This window comes from Semicossyphus pulcher, unplaced genomic scaffold (genome assembly GCF_022749685.1).
Source record: "Semicossyphus pulcher isolate SPU_LCO1_2020_fin unplaced genomic scaffold, fSemPul1.0.p SCAF_12, whole genome shotgun sequence".
Lineage (NCBI taxonomy): Eukaryota > Metazoa > Chordata > Actinopteri > Labriformes > Labridae > Semicossyphus > Semicossyphus pulcher.
In genome coordinates, this window is record NW_027211626.1 from 21950032 (window position 1) to 21968193 (window position 18162).

The window sequence follows — 18162 nt, forward strand, 5'->3', positions numbered from 1 at the left end:
TGAGAAGGATTTTAAATTGGATTCTTTGTTGAATAGGGAGCCAGTGGAGGTTCAGAAGGACTGGGGTGATATGATCTCTGGGGCGGGTGTGGGTGAGAAGACGGGCGGCAGAGTTTTGAATGTATTGTAGTTTATTGAGGATTTTGGAGGAGGTGACGTAGAGGATGCTGTTGCAGTAGTCCAGTCGTGAGGTGATGAATGCGTGAATGAGTGTTTCAGCTGCTGAGAACGAGAGGGAGGGGCGAAGACGCGCAATGTTTTTGAGATGGAAAAAGGCAAAAAGTGACAAATAAAGGCAAATGATGGTAAGTGGAATGATTAACACTGCTAAATTTGCACATTAAAATAACTAAACGCACAAGATAAAAAATATCACTTCATGGGACTTCAGTGGCTCCTTAAAAGACAACTTTACAACTGTGCAAAACAAAGTTTCTGAAGCTGAGATTGTCCACACTGAGATACAGAACCTGTGGTGCATTATGGTCATTTGTAGTTTTAATGGACTACAGAGACCATCAGCAAATGCTGCGCCTCCTCTATGGTGATGGTGGTGAGATTTTCCTTTAAAAAACTGCAGGAAGACATGACCATGTTGGTGCAGAGTGCTGAGGAGAGAGAGCGAGCAGAGGGAGCATTCACTTGCTCTCCAGTCTCTCCTGTTAAAGGGACAGTCTGTGTTTATCTCTCACGATGTCTGAAGGTGAATCAGCAGGAACAAAACTGGCGTCTGTGGACTTTGAGATCTTCGGTTACGTTCAGGGTCTGTATGTTTACCTCTCCTCCCCCTTCTTCTTCTCTTGTTTTCTGCTGTGCTCTGTGAGCCGAGGTGTAAACTGATCTGCTCGAGCTTAATTTAGGAACAAGTGCAGTTCTGCTGCTGCTGCTGCTGCAGGCGGGACAGGATCCCCCTGCACGCTCACTTCCTGCAGCTTCAGCACATTGTCATGAATGTTACTGAGTTATAACTGTGTTTGCTGGTTGTCTGATTACACATTTTAAGTCATTCTTTCTCTTTTGTTCTGTTTACAGGGGTCTGTTTCAGAATGGTGAGTGAACACCTGTTTCTTTGTGCCACCATTTGCCAGTTGAACTACATTTCCATGCCTTACTGATATCAGGCCCTCATATCCACATATTAGTAACAAACATGGGGTTAATGTGATGAAATGGTCTAGATTTAGGCAGCAGCAGTACTCGCTCAGGTTTAGTCGGTCTCTTCCTGCATCCCCTTCAATCCCACTTCCTTAGCCAATCAGGTCGCAGCAGATAGATGTTCATCAATAAGTCTGGCTCTGCTCGAGGTTTCTGCCTGTTAAAGGGATAGTTCGAATTTTTTGAAGTGGGGTTGTATGAGGTCATTATCAATAGGAAGTGTACTATGTACAGTAGATAACAGTCAGCGCGGTCCCTGTTAGGAGAAGCCAGCCAGAGTTACTACATGTTAAGCTAAGCACGTCTGCAGACGGGGTCAGGAGTACCACGTACTTCAGCCACTTAAAAGAGTCCTCCATATAAACAATCATTCAGTTTAAGTGTACGCTGTATTTTACTGACTGTCACCGCTTCACATTGACGTCAGACAGCTCTTTCTCTTGGCACTATGCATAGACTGTATAAAAAGATGGATGACATGACAGCTCCCTAAAAGTGAAGCCAAAACATTTTGGGCGCCCACTGCTGACTGGCTGCAGTACAGGTCATAAAGCCCGCCTCCTCCATGTTAACAGATGGGACATGAGTCAAACTATGAAATCAGTATACACGCCAAATAAATTTTTGTTTCTGTCATTAACGTTAGTTCTTATCATGCTGATTTACGTCCAAGTGTTCATTTTTCTGACAAGTTTATTTTTAATTAGTTATTCGATGCTGTCAAAATGATGATTGACAGCTCAGGGTGAGCAGAGCGGAGGACGATCCGCGAGTGGAAATGTAACTAAAACAATGGTACGGTAAGTAGCTACGGCCGCTTCACTCACCGATATCTACTGCGCAGTCTTTGGCTCCATATGACGTCACAATCGCAAGATGGCAGCGCCTATCACAGGGGCTATTTTGGCATCAATTTCGTACAATGGGAGCAGAAGGAGACGCGTTGTCCATCTATATATACAGTCATTGGCACTATGTCTTACTCTGCACAACGGCCCTGTATATCTACAGCCATAGACGGATTATCACATGGGCAAAGTGGGCACATGCCCAGGGCCCTGAGCCCATGGGGGGCCCTTGGCCTCAAGAATGAATATCGTTTTTTTTTATTTTGAAATGAATGTTACTTTGACAATGTTGTTTGAATCAAACTGTTTGAATGTTTTCTGTTTCTTTTAATTAGTGATTAAATTCCATACATGTAGTGACGTAAGTTAACTTTCTATTTCACGGTCAAAATAACATTTTCAAAATGCAGAACGTCTGCTCAGCGGGTCGCCAAAAGCAAACTAAAGAAAGAAAGAGATGCTAAAGATGCTTCTTTGGTCCATCAAATACACTTAATTTCAACATTTGATAGTGATACTTTTCTCAGGGGGGCCGGTGCCACAGCGCTGCCTCTCGGGGACCTAGATGCTAATACAGCCCTAGTTGATGGTTGCCCGATGCTATTGTGCAAGAGTATATGCAGTGTGCATCTATCTATCTCATTTGCGTTTGAATAGGGCCGGGCCAGTTTGTGCCCAGGGCCCGTGGTCATGATAATCCGACCATGTCCACAGCCGACGCTCGCTTGCGTCACGTGCTGTCAGCACACGGTTTGTTCCTGTGTGACATAACTTAAGGACGTTACAAAAAGGATTTAACGTACACATTTGGTTTCACAGAGGACATAAACACAAGTCTCATGGGTGAAAGCTGTGAAAGATCAAAAACGAAGTCAACTGACTTCTTGCTTTTCTCTTGTAATAATTTCTGCAACCACTAAAGGTGGCCGCCTGTGTACGGCCCTGTATACAGTATATGAACTGTTGCACAGACAACTGATTCTTTTTTGATGAGGACAGTCTCGTTGGTGTAGTGAGAGAAGAGAGAAGCTGCAGTACCTCCTGATCATGGGTTAATTCTATGTCCCTATCTTGAAACTTATCACGTAACACATCAGATAAAAAGACAATTTACCACCAGAAAACGACTTCCTTTTTCTCAAGCCCACAGGTTAATCATGGAGAACTAGTGTCTGGTTTATTTTGCTGGATGGCATCTGATTTCAGCCTTCCAGGTATAAATAGTCTGGTCGTGTTACCCCTCCTTGATCTGGCATTTTCATTTAAAATCACTTGTTAAGATGCCATCAGTGACAGGCACTGCTCGAGTCTGATGAGCATTTTTAGAAGGAATGTTGATAGCAGGTTTCCATGTCCCAGCCTCATTCTCATTACCAACCAATGCTTTATCGCGGCCCTCTGCATGTACAGATGCACAAGGTACTCTTAACATCTCTGACATGCACCACGCTTTAAACTAACTGTAACTATAAGCCTTCTGCTTCACTATAAAACACTCTCTGCTGTTTGTGACCCAGTAGAAATACAGAGAAAAATCTACTAAGGGATAAGGAAGCGGTGGATGAGCCAACTGGAATAAAACCTGTCCCCAGCAGACTGGTGAATGTTTTCTGTGTGAAGCTGACAGAAAATGTTGTTATTGTTTGAACATGTGTTTGCCCTAATTTAAACTATATTATTTTACTAACATAACCAAAACAGTTTCATGTTGACCAAGAGACAGGAAGAAAACAGACACTACAATGTGTTTCTGCATGATACACAACAGACACTATACCTTGAGCGTCCATGAGGCCAAAAAGGGCCGTGACAAAGCATCCTACGACCTGGGATAAGAATGCAGGTGAGACATGACTTCCCACCTGTCCAGAAGCCTTAAATAGTTTTCCCGCCTCAGCCATTTCCCAAACCTGACACTCTGCACCCTTTTCCTTTTCAGTTTTTATCTATGTCTTTCAGACTCTGTTTAGTTTTTCTTTGACGCTCTGCCTGCTCCTTTCGTAAAGTTATGACTAATTAACTTCCTGCAAACGCTCAACTACAGTATTTCATCAGTCTAAAACTTCCTATAGCCTCAAGTATCAGAGAACTGAGATCCAGGAGCTTCTTTTCAAGGGACTAAAAGGTTCCTCGAGCCCATTGCTGTCTGCGTTTCCACCGAGGTCTAGAAGGGTCTGGAAAGACAGCTCCTGTGTCCGCCTTTGGATTATTTTGTAACAGCAACTTTGGGGACTTGAATAAAATGATTAGGTCATGTTACGTTATCATGTTCAATATTAACCACTTCCTCTCTTTCTGCAGTACACAGAGAAGGAGGGTCTGCGGCTCGGCCTGGTCGGCTGGGTGAAGAACACCTACAGTGGGACGGTGGTGGGACAGGTCCAGGGTCCCGCTGACATGGTGGAGGAGATGTGAGTACAAAGTGGAACAAATAAGCAAAAATCCTACACATCTACATCGTTACATACATACACATTAATGCAGCAGAGTTATTAATCTAAAAAAATCAGATTTAACAGTAAAACTCTCCAGGGACCTATATGATTATATATTAATTTAGTGTATTTAAATGATACACACTTTATTTTTATAAAAGATCTGAATACGTCTTTCGTCACAGCTCCTTGTTTTTACCTTGTTCAGCCACAAGATGGCGCCGTTTACCTTCAAAACAAACCCTCCAGCAGAGCCATAGTTTGGTTATGTCACTTAAAGAGCTGCAGTATATATGTGGGGTTCTTTTTCTATTAATACTTATTTCAGAGAATCACCGTATCACAAAGCAGTTCTTGAACACATCACTGCTGTGCTCATTTGATGACGCCTCTGAAGATTCCCCCCTCCTCCTCCCGGTGCCTCTTTTCTCTCTTCCTTCCTCACTGCGTTAATTGTTCCAATAATCAATCATGAAACTGAGGCCGGAGCTCGGTTTGTTTTTGACCTCCTCTCTGTCCGGCGGGAGTGATGTCACCAGGGTGTGGATGTTATAAATGGGTGACATCACTGACTCCAGAGATCTGTCGTCCCACACACACATACACACAAACATGTGTGAAACAGTGATACAATTCTCAGTGCTTGTTTTCAACTCCTTGCAACACCGGGCGGGTGGGGTTTCTTATTTCAGCTGCCAAACCCAGAAAACCAGAAGAGCCTTAATGAAAACTGAAACAGCTACATTGTTCTGAAAGCAGGTGTATTACAGGAGACATGGGTGGAGCTCAGTGTTTGTAATACATTCATTCAGGAGTCAGGATTGTCGTTGGCTCCCTGCAGGAAAAGATGGCGGACACTACTTATGAGAACACCGGTTATTTTAAGTTTCCCTGTACATGTCGTTCACCCGCCTCTCCCTCACTGCAGATAGGGTCAGGCACGTCCACAAATACAATCACCTCTGTCGGAAACATGAAGTTTAACTAGCTCATTCAAGTAGCCACAGACACAGACTGTTGAGCTTTGATCACTTGGTGTTAGCCAGCACCTCACTACTCTCAAGCCCCGCCCTCTCGTCCAAATATGGTCACTCCTGGCTCCAGAAAACCAACATGGCAGCAGCCAGTAACCCCAGCCCAGGGCTTCACGGTTATTCCTTGTTCTCTTCCACAATTGGTCTTTAACACTCGCCTGGCCTCCGTGGCTGTAAGCCTACACTTTCATGTGCAGTGCGTCCTAGAATGCCTTATCTATTTATTTTATGTATTGATTTGAACCTTTTTACTGTGTGAATCTAAATTTGTTTCTGTCCGGCCCTCGTGTGAGTCATCAGGCACGGGGCCAGCTTGCACCTCTGATGTGGACTGATTTATTTATTCATTGTCTCTGACATACTCCTGCTGCTGTTGTTGTGAATGCACGTGTGGTCTCAGTGGACTGTAAAAACTGAATTGCCCTTTGGGATAAATAAAGTCTGAATCTGAATCATATAGGCAGCTGAGAAACCAATGGTTGACATCACAATGGTCTCTAGCAGAAACAAACATCTGGGTGGCCTGGACCACCAAACTTAGTAGAGACCCATTAAGAATGTGTTTATATGTATCCAGGGCAGGTGGGGGAGATTTAAAGGAGTTGTTTGTTGTTTTACAACCTTATCTCTACCTGTCCCTGTTAGTATATAATGTGAAATACGCCTGCAAATGTTGCAAAAGTTGTCTGTCCCTCAGGTGCAGCTGCAATATCTGGTCTTCAATCAGGATAGTTGGTGTCCCGAATGAACTCCAGGTTTTTTCAGCTTGGATTTCTAGTCTTCACCTTTTGCAAACTAGCTACCAAGATATATTTAAACCTTTTATTCCAGTGAGGGTATACAGCCGACAAAATGCAGTGGAGCGAGTCTATTACTACTCGTGCGCAATGCATCCTGGTACATGCAGGCACTGCCGCTACGGCTCCATGAGCCAGAGAACTTTCAGGGTGGGGCCTGCAGTGCTAATCGTTTCTGATTGGTCGAGTACTCGCAGCATTTTATTTCACCTGCGGCTGCGAGCTCAGTGTTAGCATTGTGCTTTAAAGTTGTTTTATCATTTACAATGCAATATCAAATACAGCACAAGTTGACTCTCCTCCATGCAAACAGGCTAACTGTAGTTTCCCAAAATGCTGTTGGTCGCATTTTATGGCGTGATCTTTGTTGTATGGCCATCATCATCTTCTTACCGCCACCTAATGGACTTGCAGTGTAGTGCAGTTACTTTTATTGCTTCTCCAGACATCACTGGACTGATTTGCATAATCTTACTGGGACTTTAAGTCGCTGTGGAAGCACAGACAACAACGGGCCACAGGAACAAGTGGCCACAAGTTCCTTGAAGAGAGAAGTTCCTGGGACTAAAAGTTCCTGGTACGAAAAGCACCTTATGTCAGTTTAGCACACACTGGGGAACGTGTTACTTCAGTATACGACATTTACAATCAACGTTTACTTGGCATACATATTATAAACAAGAAGAAAATGCAATTTAACGTTACCTACAAGTTATGTGTTTCGACTTATCTGGACAGAGACTCCTGGGACAGACGGCACAGTTTGAGGTTATAATAGACGGAAATCAGAGCTGGTCTGATCTTTGTTTTATGGTTTGATTAAACAGCTAATAAATAACTTGTAACCTCGCTGTGACTTTCACACATTCACACTGGCTCTCATTGAAGAGATTAAACACACTTGGCGGTTTCCGTCCATTCAGTCAGGGATCGCTTCAGTGTGAACGCGTTCACTCTCACGTCCTTCCTGTCGACTCCACTTTCACCACGACCTCACTTCCTGCCCGGGCCTGGGAAACAGGAAGCAGCTGTTTCTGTGGACAGAGGAAGGGAGGGAAGGAGAGAGGAAGGGAGGGGGAAATACTGGAGGTAAGAGGAGACAGGGAGAGAAATGTATGAGGGGGAGAAAGAAGAAATGGAAAAAAGGAAGGGGAGGAGAGAAAAGAAGAGAGGAAGAGGAAGAGAGTAGAAAATGAAGAGCAGCTGGTAGTGGGAGGAAAACATGTGGGTGGTTTCCTTTTTTTTCTCCTCTTGAGACAAAAAAATTCCTAGAGTGCAGAGAGGCTTAAAAACATGAAAGAAAGAATGAAGGAGCAGAAAGAGAGGTTTCTAAACACAGAGTAAAAGGAGGAGAGATGGATGGATGAAGGAGAGAAACAGATGTAACAGGTGTCTGACGGTCACTTGTTGAAAGGCCTGATTAAGCCTGATTATTACACTGAATTGATTACCTATTATTAATATTTAAATGAGGAGAAGCTAATAGCTGTATTTTGATGCTCAGTTTCTCGGGTATTTGCCTGATGGATCAATGATCTGTTTGTAGGATGATGTGGGAGGTTAGAGGTTTTGTTAGGCTGCTGTGTCATCAACGCGGTGAGCTTTATTTGACATGTTGTTTCTGACTGTAATCCATCCATCCATTATTTATACCGCTTAGCCTGTTCAGGGTCACAGGCGGGGCTGGAGCCTATCCCAGCTGTCATTGGGCGAGAGGCGGGGTACACCCTGAACTGATCACCAGTCTATCACTGGGCTGACACGCAGAGACAGACAACCTTTCACACTCACATTCACACCTTTTAAGCGTCACCAGTTAACCTAACGAGCATGTCTTTGGACTGTGGGAGGAAGCCGGAATACCTAGAGGGAACCCACGCATAGAACATACATGTAAGGCCACCTACGTCCGAACCGGGATTCGAACCTGGGACTTTCTAGCTGTGAGGCGACAGCACTAAGCACTTTACCATCGCGCAGCCTTGCTGACTGTAATCTGGACTGAAACTGTTTTGATAGAAAAAAACTGAACTCCACTGTAGAAAATATTTTTTTTTAACCTATTTTCTTGGTTTTTTTTACTTTAAAAAGTTGAACTGCACCTGAAATGTGTTATTTCCTCTTGGACTTGCACTCGCCCTTGAAGTTAAAGTGCTAATCCCAAACATTTCAGTTTCTTTCTCTTTGGCGGCGCCTATGGCGATAAACGGTAATTCAGTGTTGATTGTGTGACGTCCACGGTTGGCTCCGGTTGTAACTCTTGATTTTCCTCGCTGACGGTCGCTTTTCTTTTTAGACTGTTTGCCTTCGTCTGAGCGTCGAATTTGTTTCTTTTTCTTTGGATTTTCACTTATTTTTGAAGTTGTATCTGTAGTCATCAATCTTTTCTTTGTTCAACATAGTAGATTACTGTTTACTCGCAACATTTGCAGAGACCAGAAAAACAGCCGCTTAGCTCCGCCTGCCCTCTCTGGCAGACCAACCACTGCTGGGTGATGAAAAACGTGTCGCTTGTGATTTTTCATACAAAAGTCGTCACACCCAGTCTGTAATACTGTAAATGCAAAGGCTGTCATCAGTGGGCCATAGACTCAATCACCATTGTGTTACCTCATTCAGCGATAGACAGTGACTTAACAGAGATTTATTTAAATGAAAATCGTTGAGGTTATCACTTTAAATCTTCTGCTGTCATCAATCTTGTCTTTAAGTTATAGCTTAAATGTTTATGCAATATTAACATTGTACTCACTCTGGACCATTACTATTAATAGTTTATATTGTCGAACATGTGACAGCGATAAGAAGAAATGGGCAGTCAGATGGTTAGTACAGTCTATCAAAGCTGAAGCAGGACGTGGTTATTATTTGGTTATTAATGAGAGGAACGATGGACAAAAGAACAAAATAAGGCTTTACGTGTAATAACAAGAATACTCAGTGATTGTCCTCACAAGTATGTAGAAGAACAGCCGTGTGTGTGGATCACATGGATCAGTGTGTTGTTTGAGAGGAAAATGGCAGCAGATTACAAACATCCAGCTGCTGGAGACTTAACACTAATCTGTGAGTGTGTGTGTGTGTGTGTACAGTAGAGTAGTAGGTCGAACATCAGATCAGTCGACTGTAGATGGGGACGTTTGTGCCAAAAATTAAAAACTAGGACAACTCGCCGCTCTTCCACAAACTCTCTCTCTCTCTTTCTCTCTCGCCTGCTCGCTCTCTCGGTTTGGCCGAGCTTCAGTCAGCGCAGCTACATGGATGTGACCCTGATCCCCTGAAATCTCCTCTAATCTACAAACACACAGCATCAGAACCATCGGACAGTCACAAAAACAGTGTGCGGTGAAACGGTCTCTCTGCAGCTGAGCACGCTCACATTCTCAGGCTTAAATATAGCTGAAGGAATGTTTGTGTTTTCCCATCATGCCCCTGGTTGTCCAGATGCTGGATTTGACCCCGGTACTGGCTGGTTGTGATATTTCTTTAGCTACATTTTTGTCCAGTGAGCAGAGAAACCCATGATGATGTCACTTGTCTGTCGGTATGCAGCAAAATATCTCAACAGGCACTGAGGCCGCTTTAGCAAACACAGGTGCTGAATATTAATCTAACTAATAACCAGACCTCAGATCTGCATTCATCTGTCGCACAAAGCTGCCAAAGCCTTCACTAGCTTAAGTAGGACTTATTTGCTATCAGTTTTGGGTAAATAAAGACCCTCTTCAAAACAAAAAACATGGCCGACCCATGTTTTACTGGTGAATTTCAGTCAGAAGTGTAAGACACAAAACACCTCCAGTTGTACAATTCAGTTTTGGTTAGGGTAAGGGCTGGGGGGGGTCTCATGAGGCAGAGACTTGGCGTAAAATGTCAGCAACTGGCAGACAATTAGCTTCGGCCCTCACAGCCAGAAGCTCACGGATCTCTTCATCTCTCTAATGTGCAGACGTCTTTGCTAATGTTGTAAATGCTCTTCCTCTTCAGCCTTGGGTGTTGTTATTCGTCCTGTTATGTGTCGCTCTTCCGCTCTCGAGCCGGTCACACGATAGAAACGGCATCACCCCACCCACTTGCTTGCGGTGAATGTTTCTTAGTATGACCTGTTTGCGTTCAAACATGCAGCCCACCTGGACAATGTTGGGAAACTTTCAGCAGTGCAGTGCATGTGTGAAAGGGGCTATAGTTTGATACACAGGACGCAGACTGTGTGTGTAAGTCTACCACTGACCGCCTATTTTATAATTATTTGGGGGGGGGTTTTATGCCTTTATTTTGGAGAGAGGACAGTGGATAGTGGCGGAAATGGGGGAAGAGAGAGTGGGGATGACACGCGGCAATAGGGCAGGAGTTGAACCTGGGGCCGCCGCATCGAGGACCATAGCCTCGTATGGTCACTGATTCAACCACTGAGCCAAACCGGCACTCTGGCTGCCTATTTTAGAGTTCTAATATGTACAAATATTACCCACATCGTTTGCGGAGATTTTGCTACTCAAATAACATTTGAAAGTTTTACAAAGATACTATTTGACGCTGGTTTAGATCAGACTGTCAGTCAAACATCAGATGTCTGAATTTATCCGTTACGCTTATATAGCTCTTAGTTATGTTTATTAGTGTTTTCTGTTTGGCCCTGAACTAAGGGAGGGTTAAGACTCTTTTTCAAATTAAAACATGTCTGACTATGCAAGTTTTTCTTCTGGAGGAATACAAAAGTTAGGTTGACATTTTCTCCAGAAAAATTTCGGGAATCATGAAAGCAAATACTGTTAATCCAAGAGCTGACAGAGGCATCAAACACAAGACTGTATCCATGCACAAACAAACATGTGATGTCCTCTCTGCCGTGTTAAAACACTTTGCATGAGCCAAACCTTTTCATCATTGGGTGCAACAGGTCAGCTTTGTCAGTGTGAGTTAGACAGCTTAAAACAGTCTAACCTGCACCAAAGAATCAAATTAAAGTCTGCTCAACGCCACAGATCACTCGCGGACATCTCTGCAGCCCCTGGTCAAAGCGCTTTGATCTGTCCTCCGCACTTACTCTCACATAATGAGATCTCCTGTGTGTCTGTGTTGAGGCCTGAAGGTGGTCGGCAGAACCTGACAGTGATTCAGAATGGAAAGTATCTTCTGAGTGTACCGTTCAAAATTTAATATCATTATTATTTTTATTTCTTTATTAGATAACATGAAAAGTCATCACATCTACGCAGGTACAATCAGAGTACCTAGAGGTGTTTCTGGTCACACAGTTAGACTATCCACATGTCACATGACATGAAAGCTGTGCAGTAATCATTAAGTATTCTTTGATCTGTGTCCTCCACAGGAAGGTGTGGTTGAGTAAAGAAGGAAGTCCAAGCAGTCGCATCACCAGAGCCTCCTTCTCCAACCAGAGAAGCATCGACAAGCTGGAGCTCTCCGGCTTCAAGACTCGCTTCTGACCAGCCAATCAAACGCACCCCGAAGAGCATCTCACTGAAAGCACCTTCTAGTGTTCAGACTGGTGTACTCCACTTTGTGTTTCATTCTGTGTGACTATAACATTTTTGTTGCTACTCTTAGTTTACATTATTTTTGTGTGTGATGCATTAAATCAAGTTACAATATGATGCACTTAAGTTCATACAGTTAAGCTAAGTTATGATGCTACCAAAATGGTTGAGTTAAATTAGGTATTGATATAACTGGTAGATTCTTAATAATTCATTTTTCCCAAAGAATATCTAAGCTACGACGGAGTATATGGGCCACATTAAAGGGAAAAAAAGAGAGAAAAAAGACTTTAAAGTCGTAATTTTAGACTGTTAGCCTAAATATTATAAGTATCAGAAGAGCAGCCGCCTGCGCTAAAATGAGGAATGTGTGAAGTATTACTTCACAGTGAGCATCTTGTGAAGTCATGCTTGTAAATGATTGCCCCGGAGGCTGAACACAACTTGAGCCAGAGCTGTAATATTGAACACACCCGGTAGCATGGAAGCATAGCAAACATGTACCTCACAGGAAGAGGCGAGATCTCCTGCCTAGTAATGCACAAGCACACTAAACAGCTTTATATCAATACAGTTGTATAGGTTTCACAAATACGATGCTCTTCTGATATTTCCCTTCAAAATAAGATACAGGCTAACCATAGCCTAAAATGTTGACTTTATTCTTGCAATATTATGACGTAATTCTCATAAAATTACGACTTAATTCTCAAAATCGTAGAGATTTTTTTTTCCTCAATGTGGCCCTAATACTCTGTCGTACTAAGCCAATACAGATTTGTAACATTTGTATAGTTTGGAACTTTTCTGCAACCAATCGGAGCAAAGAAACGTGTGACGCAGTGATAGGCTACTAGGCTAATTAGCCAGTTCAAACATCTGTTTAAATTGTCTTACAGTTCAACATAAAAAGCAGATGTTTGATAGCAGAGCCAGAAAGCTCCGCATCAGCAGCAGCCATCTTTGTTGTGTATGAGAATGCCTCTTAAACCAGCCCTTTATTAAGTGAGTGGTTGTGATTGGCCCAATCGTAGACTGAATAAAAAGATGGACGACATGACAGCTCCCTAAAATTGAAGCCATAAACGTCCCTATCGCCCCCTGCTGACTGGCTGCAGTATAAGTCATAAAGCCCGCCTCCTCCATGTTAACAGATGGGACATGAGTCAAACTAGAAAATCCAAACACACCTCAAATAAATGTTTCTCAAACATGGTTTCTGTCATTATAGTTAGTTCTTATCATGCTGATTTAAATCCAAGTGTTAATTTTTCTGACATGTTTATTTTTTATTAGTTATTTGATGCTGTAAAAAGGATGATTGACAGCTCTGTTGACAAATACGGCTCCTGCAGCAGATCTATTCCAGATTAGCAGAGTAGAGGAGGAGCCTTAAATAAAACAATCACTACAGTCATTGAAGTTTACATATCTGTGAACGTTAAATTCAGACCAACACATGAAGCTGTTCTGCTGTTAAAGTCGAGCTGAAACGGCATTTCGAGAGTATCTAGCTTCCGTATCGTGACGTATTTCCGAGTGAAACAGGACGTGCAGGCGGGACATATCATTAGAGGGATTTGATTTGATCGTTGAGAAGTGGGTGTAGACAGACATTCTCCACAGCGCAGTAGCTAGCTAACTGACCGAGCGTTCTTGGTGCTCTGCGGCTAAATGTTGCAGATTGATTGGTTGAAATTGTTTGGTGCTAACTTATGTAAGCCGCATGAAATTTAGTTTTACCGTAAGAAAAATGATCGGATTTTGATATAAGAATACGAAGAAATTGATTTTCTGTATTTTTTTGGCCTATATTGTCAAATAGATGCACAATATTACCGGGGATGTGATCTAAAAGGATTAAAATGACATTTTTCATTTCACCTCGACTTTAAGTACGCCGACAGGCAGGACCTTTGCTGTTTTTTTCCGATAAGTTAAGTGTGTGTTTTGGTTAGCAAAAGTGGCTACAGCGGCTCCACCTGCTAATGTCTTCTGTGCAGCTCTGGCTCCAAATGACGTCACCATCGCAAAATTGCAGCACCCATCACAGGAGCTACTTCGGCTACATGCCGTCCTTCTTTATAAACAGTCATTGGGCCCGACTTAAATCAGATGGAAATCTTCTGAGCAGGAGGGGGACCAGACGCCTCCGGCAGAGCAAATAAAACATGGGATTGCACTTTCCCGTCAAATGATTGAAATGACCCTTTAACAAACACTCAAAGATAAAGTAAGATTGCAATTCAACTGAAATACATAACAGCATGTGATCCGATCACCTGTCGTCTGATCCAATAAAATCACAGCAGGAGAATCCCTGATCGGCTGTCACGCCAACAACAACAAAAACCCTGACACAGCACGAGCAGAGCCGAGTTCACTGCTGGGACTCTGCGTGTGTGTGTGTGTGTGTGTGTGTGTGTGCATGTGTGTGTGTGTGTGTGTGTGTATGTGTGTGCGTGTGTGTGTGTTTGAGGGAGTAAGAAAATCTAATGGCAATCCTCGGTTGGAATTTAGTAGGACAATAGGAGTTTTAATAAATGTGAAAAATAAACTTTTTTCTGTGCATAATTCTAAAAGCGTCCTGAAGATCCAACAGTGTGTTTGTGTGAGTGTCAGAGCTCAGAGACCAAATCTCCATGGATACACTGTTAGAAGCGGACGCTTTGTCGTCATGCCAACCCATCCCGAGACATTACTCACACGTACACACACACACAATCTGCACTAGAGACGAGGGGGTGTTTGCTGTTTGAATAGGATCCTAATGTAATGACATACTTATATAACAGTAACACACACACACACACATACACACACACACACATGTTGATCCTCATGAAAACACCAAGACAGAGTTGTGTATAAGCTGTAATAGATTAACAGCTGTAGGCGGCGTCTACACAGAAAACACACAACTCTCTCTAGCAGCACTCCTCTCCTAAAAGCTCATATATCTTATCTATATGTATACACTGTACTGTACAGTACTGAAGATATTATATACCTGTATTTGTCCTTGTTATAAAAGCAGCTGACAGAAACAGCTCTCAAAATAACGGCATAGTTAAGCAGCAGCAGAAAGCTTCATAAATGATCCTACAGTTCAACGGCTCTCTGAAACCTTCATGAAGGTGGATTTATTGCAGAACTGATGTATAAGAATAAACTAATTTTAACTTCATTTACCAAATAAACTATGAATCACAGCTCTCTTGTGACTTTGAGTCAGTTTACATCACGACGTCTATGTATTTATTTACAGCAGGGTTTTAAAATCACAGCGATCTCTTCTTCATCCAAACACCAACACGCCTGAAAACACTTAAAGCCTGACCACTCGAATTCACTGGTGGTGTACGTGCCGATGTTAACACACAAAATAGGCCCTGGTTCTCTCTTCTAATGTCCTTTACAATAAAGGCAAAATAATAATCTTTAAAAAATAAAGAGCTTAGTTGCACTGTAACATGATTTTATCTGGTATGAGGCCTAAATTCCTCCTTTTCTGTATTCTCTGTTGGGTGACTGTTCTTGGACTTAGAGACGCATCAAATGCAACAATGGCTTGCAGAGCAGTGGAGGTGGCGCGATAACGTTACTTGCATGTGGGACTTTTTTTCACGAATGACTTTATTGGTTTTTTAGCATTTAACAAACATAAACAGACAAACAGAGTGCTGATAGATTCAGGTAAAATAAGACAATAATAGCAACAAAGGTAAATACTTCCACACCGGAAAATAAGTAAATAATAAGTTAATGACTTCAATATTCAACTAGGGTCATAGGTCAAGATCAAACCAGAGCACATCTGGCTGATAAGTGCGCTGTTCCAGTAGTAATGTTTAATTCAAAATGTGTTTGATCAAGTTAAAGTTGGAGGCCTTTGCTGGTTCCATCTGAGAAAGATGCATTTCTTTGCTATATATGACATTAAGCGGCTCCTCTTTGTGGATATGGGGTCTAGTGACCTCTCCGGTTCTGTACCAAAGAGGTACCGCATTGGTATAATGTCTAATGGAACTCCTAAAACCTTGGCGGTCAGGTCGTGTATCTCCTTCCAAAAGTGTTTTAATTTTCTACATTCCCAGAAAACATGAATAACCGACCCTGTGCATATATAACAACGATAGCACCTAAAGACGATTTAGACTTCTTACTCAAATGAAAGGGGGGGTAAGGTACATTCTGTGCAGACATTTATACTTCTGTTGAAGCAAAGACGTTCTCACACATAGCGTCCCACCGGTCATCACACACAGATCTTTCTGCTATACATTCTTCAGTGGGGTTAAGGAAGAACTGTGGTGGTCTAAAAGAGCAGAACAGATGAAGAATCTCCAGGATCTCCTCCATCCCTGACAGCCCCATCGATAGTCATGCTGCCCCTGCTACAATAAGTAATTAAGTGACGAATTTGTAGGGATTTATAAAAGTCCTGTTTTGGAATTTCGAATTCTGAAGGTCAGAGAAAGATTTAAAGGATCCTTCCTTAAAACAGTTGCTGAAACTGATGTATAGGCCTACCATAGTCTTTCCACTTGATGAGCAGGGACTTTCCACCTGAGGGTGGCAGGTCTGGATGGAGGGATAGAGGAGCTGGCATAATTTAACAGAAGACCCATAAAACTTCTTTACATCTTGCCAAGCCCAAAGTGTGTGTTGTAAATAAGTTCTTGGTATTGTGTGAATTGCATCGATTTTATTAATAAATGGTAAAGAGGTCAGGGAGAGAGGAAAGCAAAGCTCGATATCAACCCAGTGGTCAGTTCTACACTTTTGTACCCAACTATAGCCGCTTTCCCACTGGTGAAATAACCCGCTAACAACTGCTAACACCCGGCTTTTTACCTTAATGGGAAAGGTTACAATCAGCATTCAGACCCAGGTCAGATGACTCTGCAGTAGACCCGTGTAATTATCGCCTCGGCTCCGATCGGCATTGATGGGAACACAAAACCTGTGTCCGCACGCTAATCTTTCTGGCGCGATGCTATGCTCCGTCAGTAACTTCTGCGACTCCTTGTCATCTCAGCTACAAATTCTGCCCACCTCTGTCCGAGCAGCGCTCGAACATCGTTCCAAATTTGTCTGCGCAGAGTTTGATAAACAGACTGAATGAGTAATAGATACAATAAAGACCTAACCACAGTAACATCTTCACTGTTTACTAACCCTGCCTCCGGCACGTTGTGACGTCAGACGGTGACGCAGCAGAAAAGAGACCGACAGGAGTATACTCCACTGGCAATGGGAAGAGAGACAATCAGCATCTATAAGCAGGTCTTCCCAGGTCTGAAAAACCAGCGTCAACATGTTAATTTCGGTGGGAAAGCAGTCAAACACCTTCGTCACCTGAGCAGCACCGACCCAGTATCTCTGAGAGATTATCCCCAGTATTTACCCATGTACTGTATATGTTTAACAAGAAGCATCTGATATTCTCCAGTTGTTTTATTCATCTTAGCCCTTTAATCTGAAGCACCCTGCTTTATGTCCCTTAACGCCCCCCTAATACAAACCCCATTATCCTATTATCCTCCACCTCCAGCAGCTCTTCTCACACTTTCTCTTCTGTTTCACTGCAAAATCTGGTGCAAATATTACAGCAAATAATAACAGAGCCGCCCACACACTCACACTGCTGCCATCAGCGAGAGAGCGAGAGAGAGAGAGAGAGAGAGAGAGAAAGGCCACCCACACACTTCAACCACTGTGGAAAAGCTGGAAAAAATCCACCGGCCTCGACCTCTTCTTCCTCCTCCTCCTCCTCCTCCTCTTCCTCTCTAAGCAACCGGCTTGGCATCCCATAGTGTTCACCATGGAGACACCGCTCCTTCTGGAAGAGTTTGCGAGAGAGATACAAGAAGAAGAGAAAAGTTAATGTCTTCTTGTTTCTCCTCGACTCCTCCTCTTGTGTCCTCTCATGTGTCCTTTTATCTAAACTCGTCTCCTTATCTCCTCCTCTCTATGCCGCCTTTCCCCTCCTCTTTTCTCCTCCATCCATCCTTTATCTCTGAAAATCTGCCCGGCACTTACGCTGCCCACACAGTAAGTCTTATTCATCATGTTATACACACACACACACACACACACACACACCTGAGTGGGTGCTGACAGCCAGCTGTTGCCAGGCAACATGTTGAAGTTGAGTCAAACTCCACTGCGAGAGAAACACCGACATTTAACTCAAGCAACATATTTTGCTCTGTTTCTTTCTGTTTTATTTCACACCGGCAGATTTAATGTGTGATAAAAGAAATAAAACAGACTGAATGTTTATAAAAGTGACAGAAATATTACCAACAACACTGAACTGGGGCCGATCTGCTGTGATCTAAACACTAGTTTGGGTGAAGCAATAAGGTGAGAGGTGAGAGACACAT

The 18162-nt window shown here is 42.9% G+C and overlaps 1 protein-coding gene across 1 annotated transcript; it reads left to right on the top strand.

Moving 5' to 3' along the window:
- Positions 1-625: 625 nt before the first annotated feature.
- Positions 626-14965, top strand: LOC138588496 (acylphosphatase-2-like). The gene is made up of 4 exons (XM_069658647.1): positions 626-763; positions 1033-1049; positions 4305-4414; positions 11605-14965. Exons 1-4 carry the CDS (start codon positions 694-696, stop codon positions 11717-11719), a joined length of 312 nt encoding a protein of 103 aa, XP_069514748.1. The 5' UTR covers positions 626-693; the 3' UTR covers positions 11720-14965.
- Positions 14966-18162: the final 3197 nt, after the last annotated feature.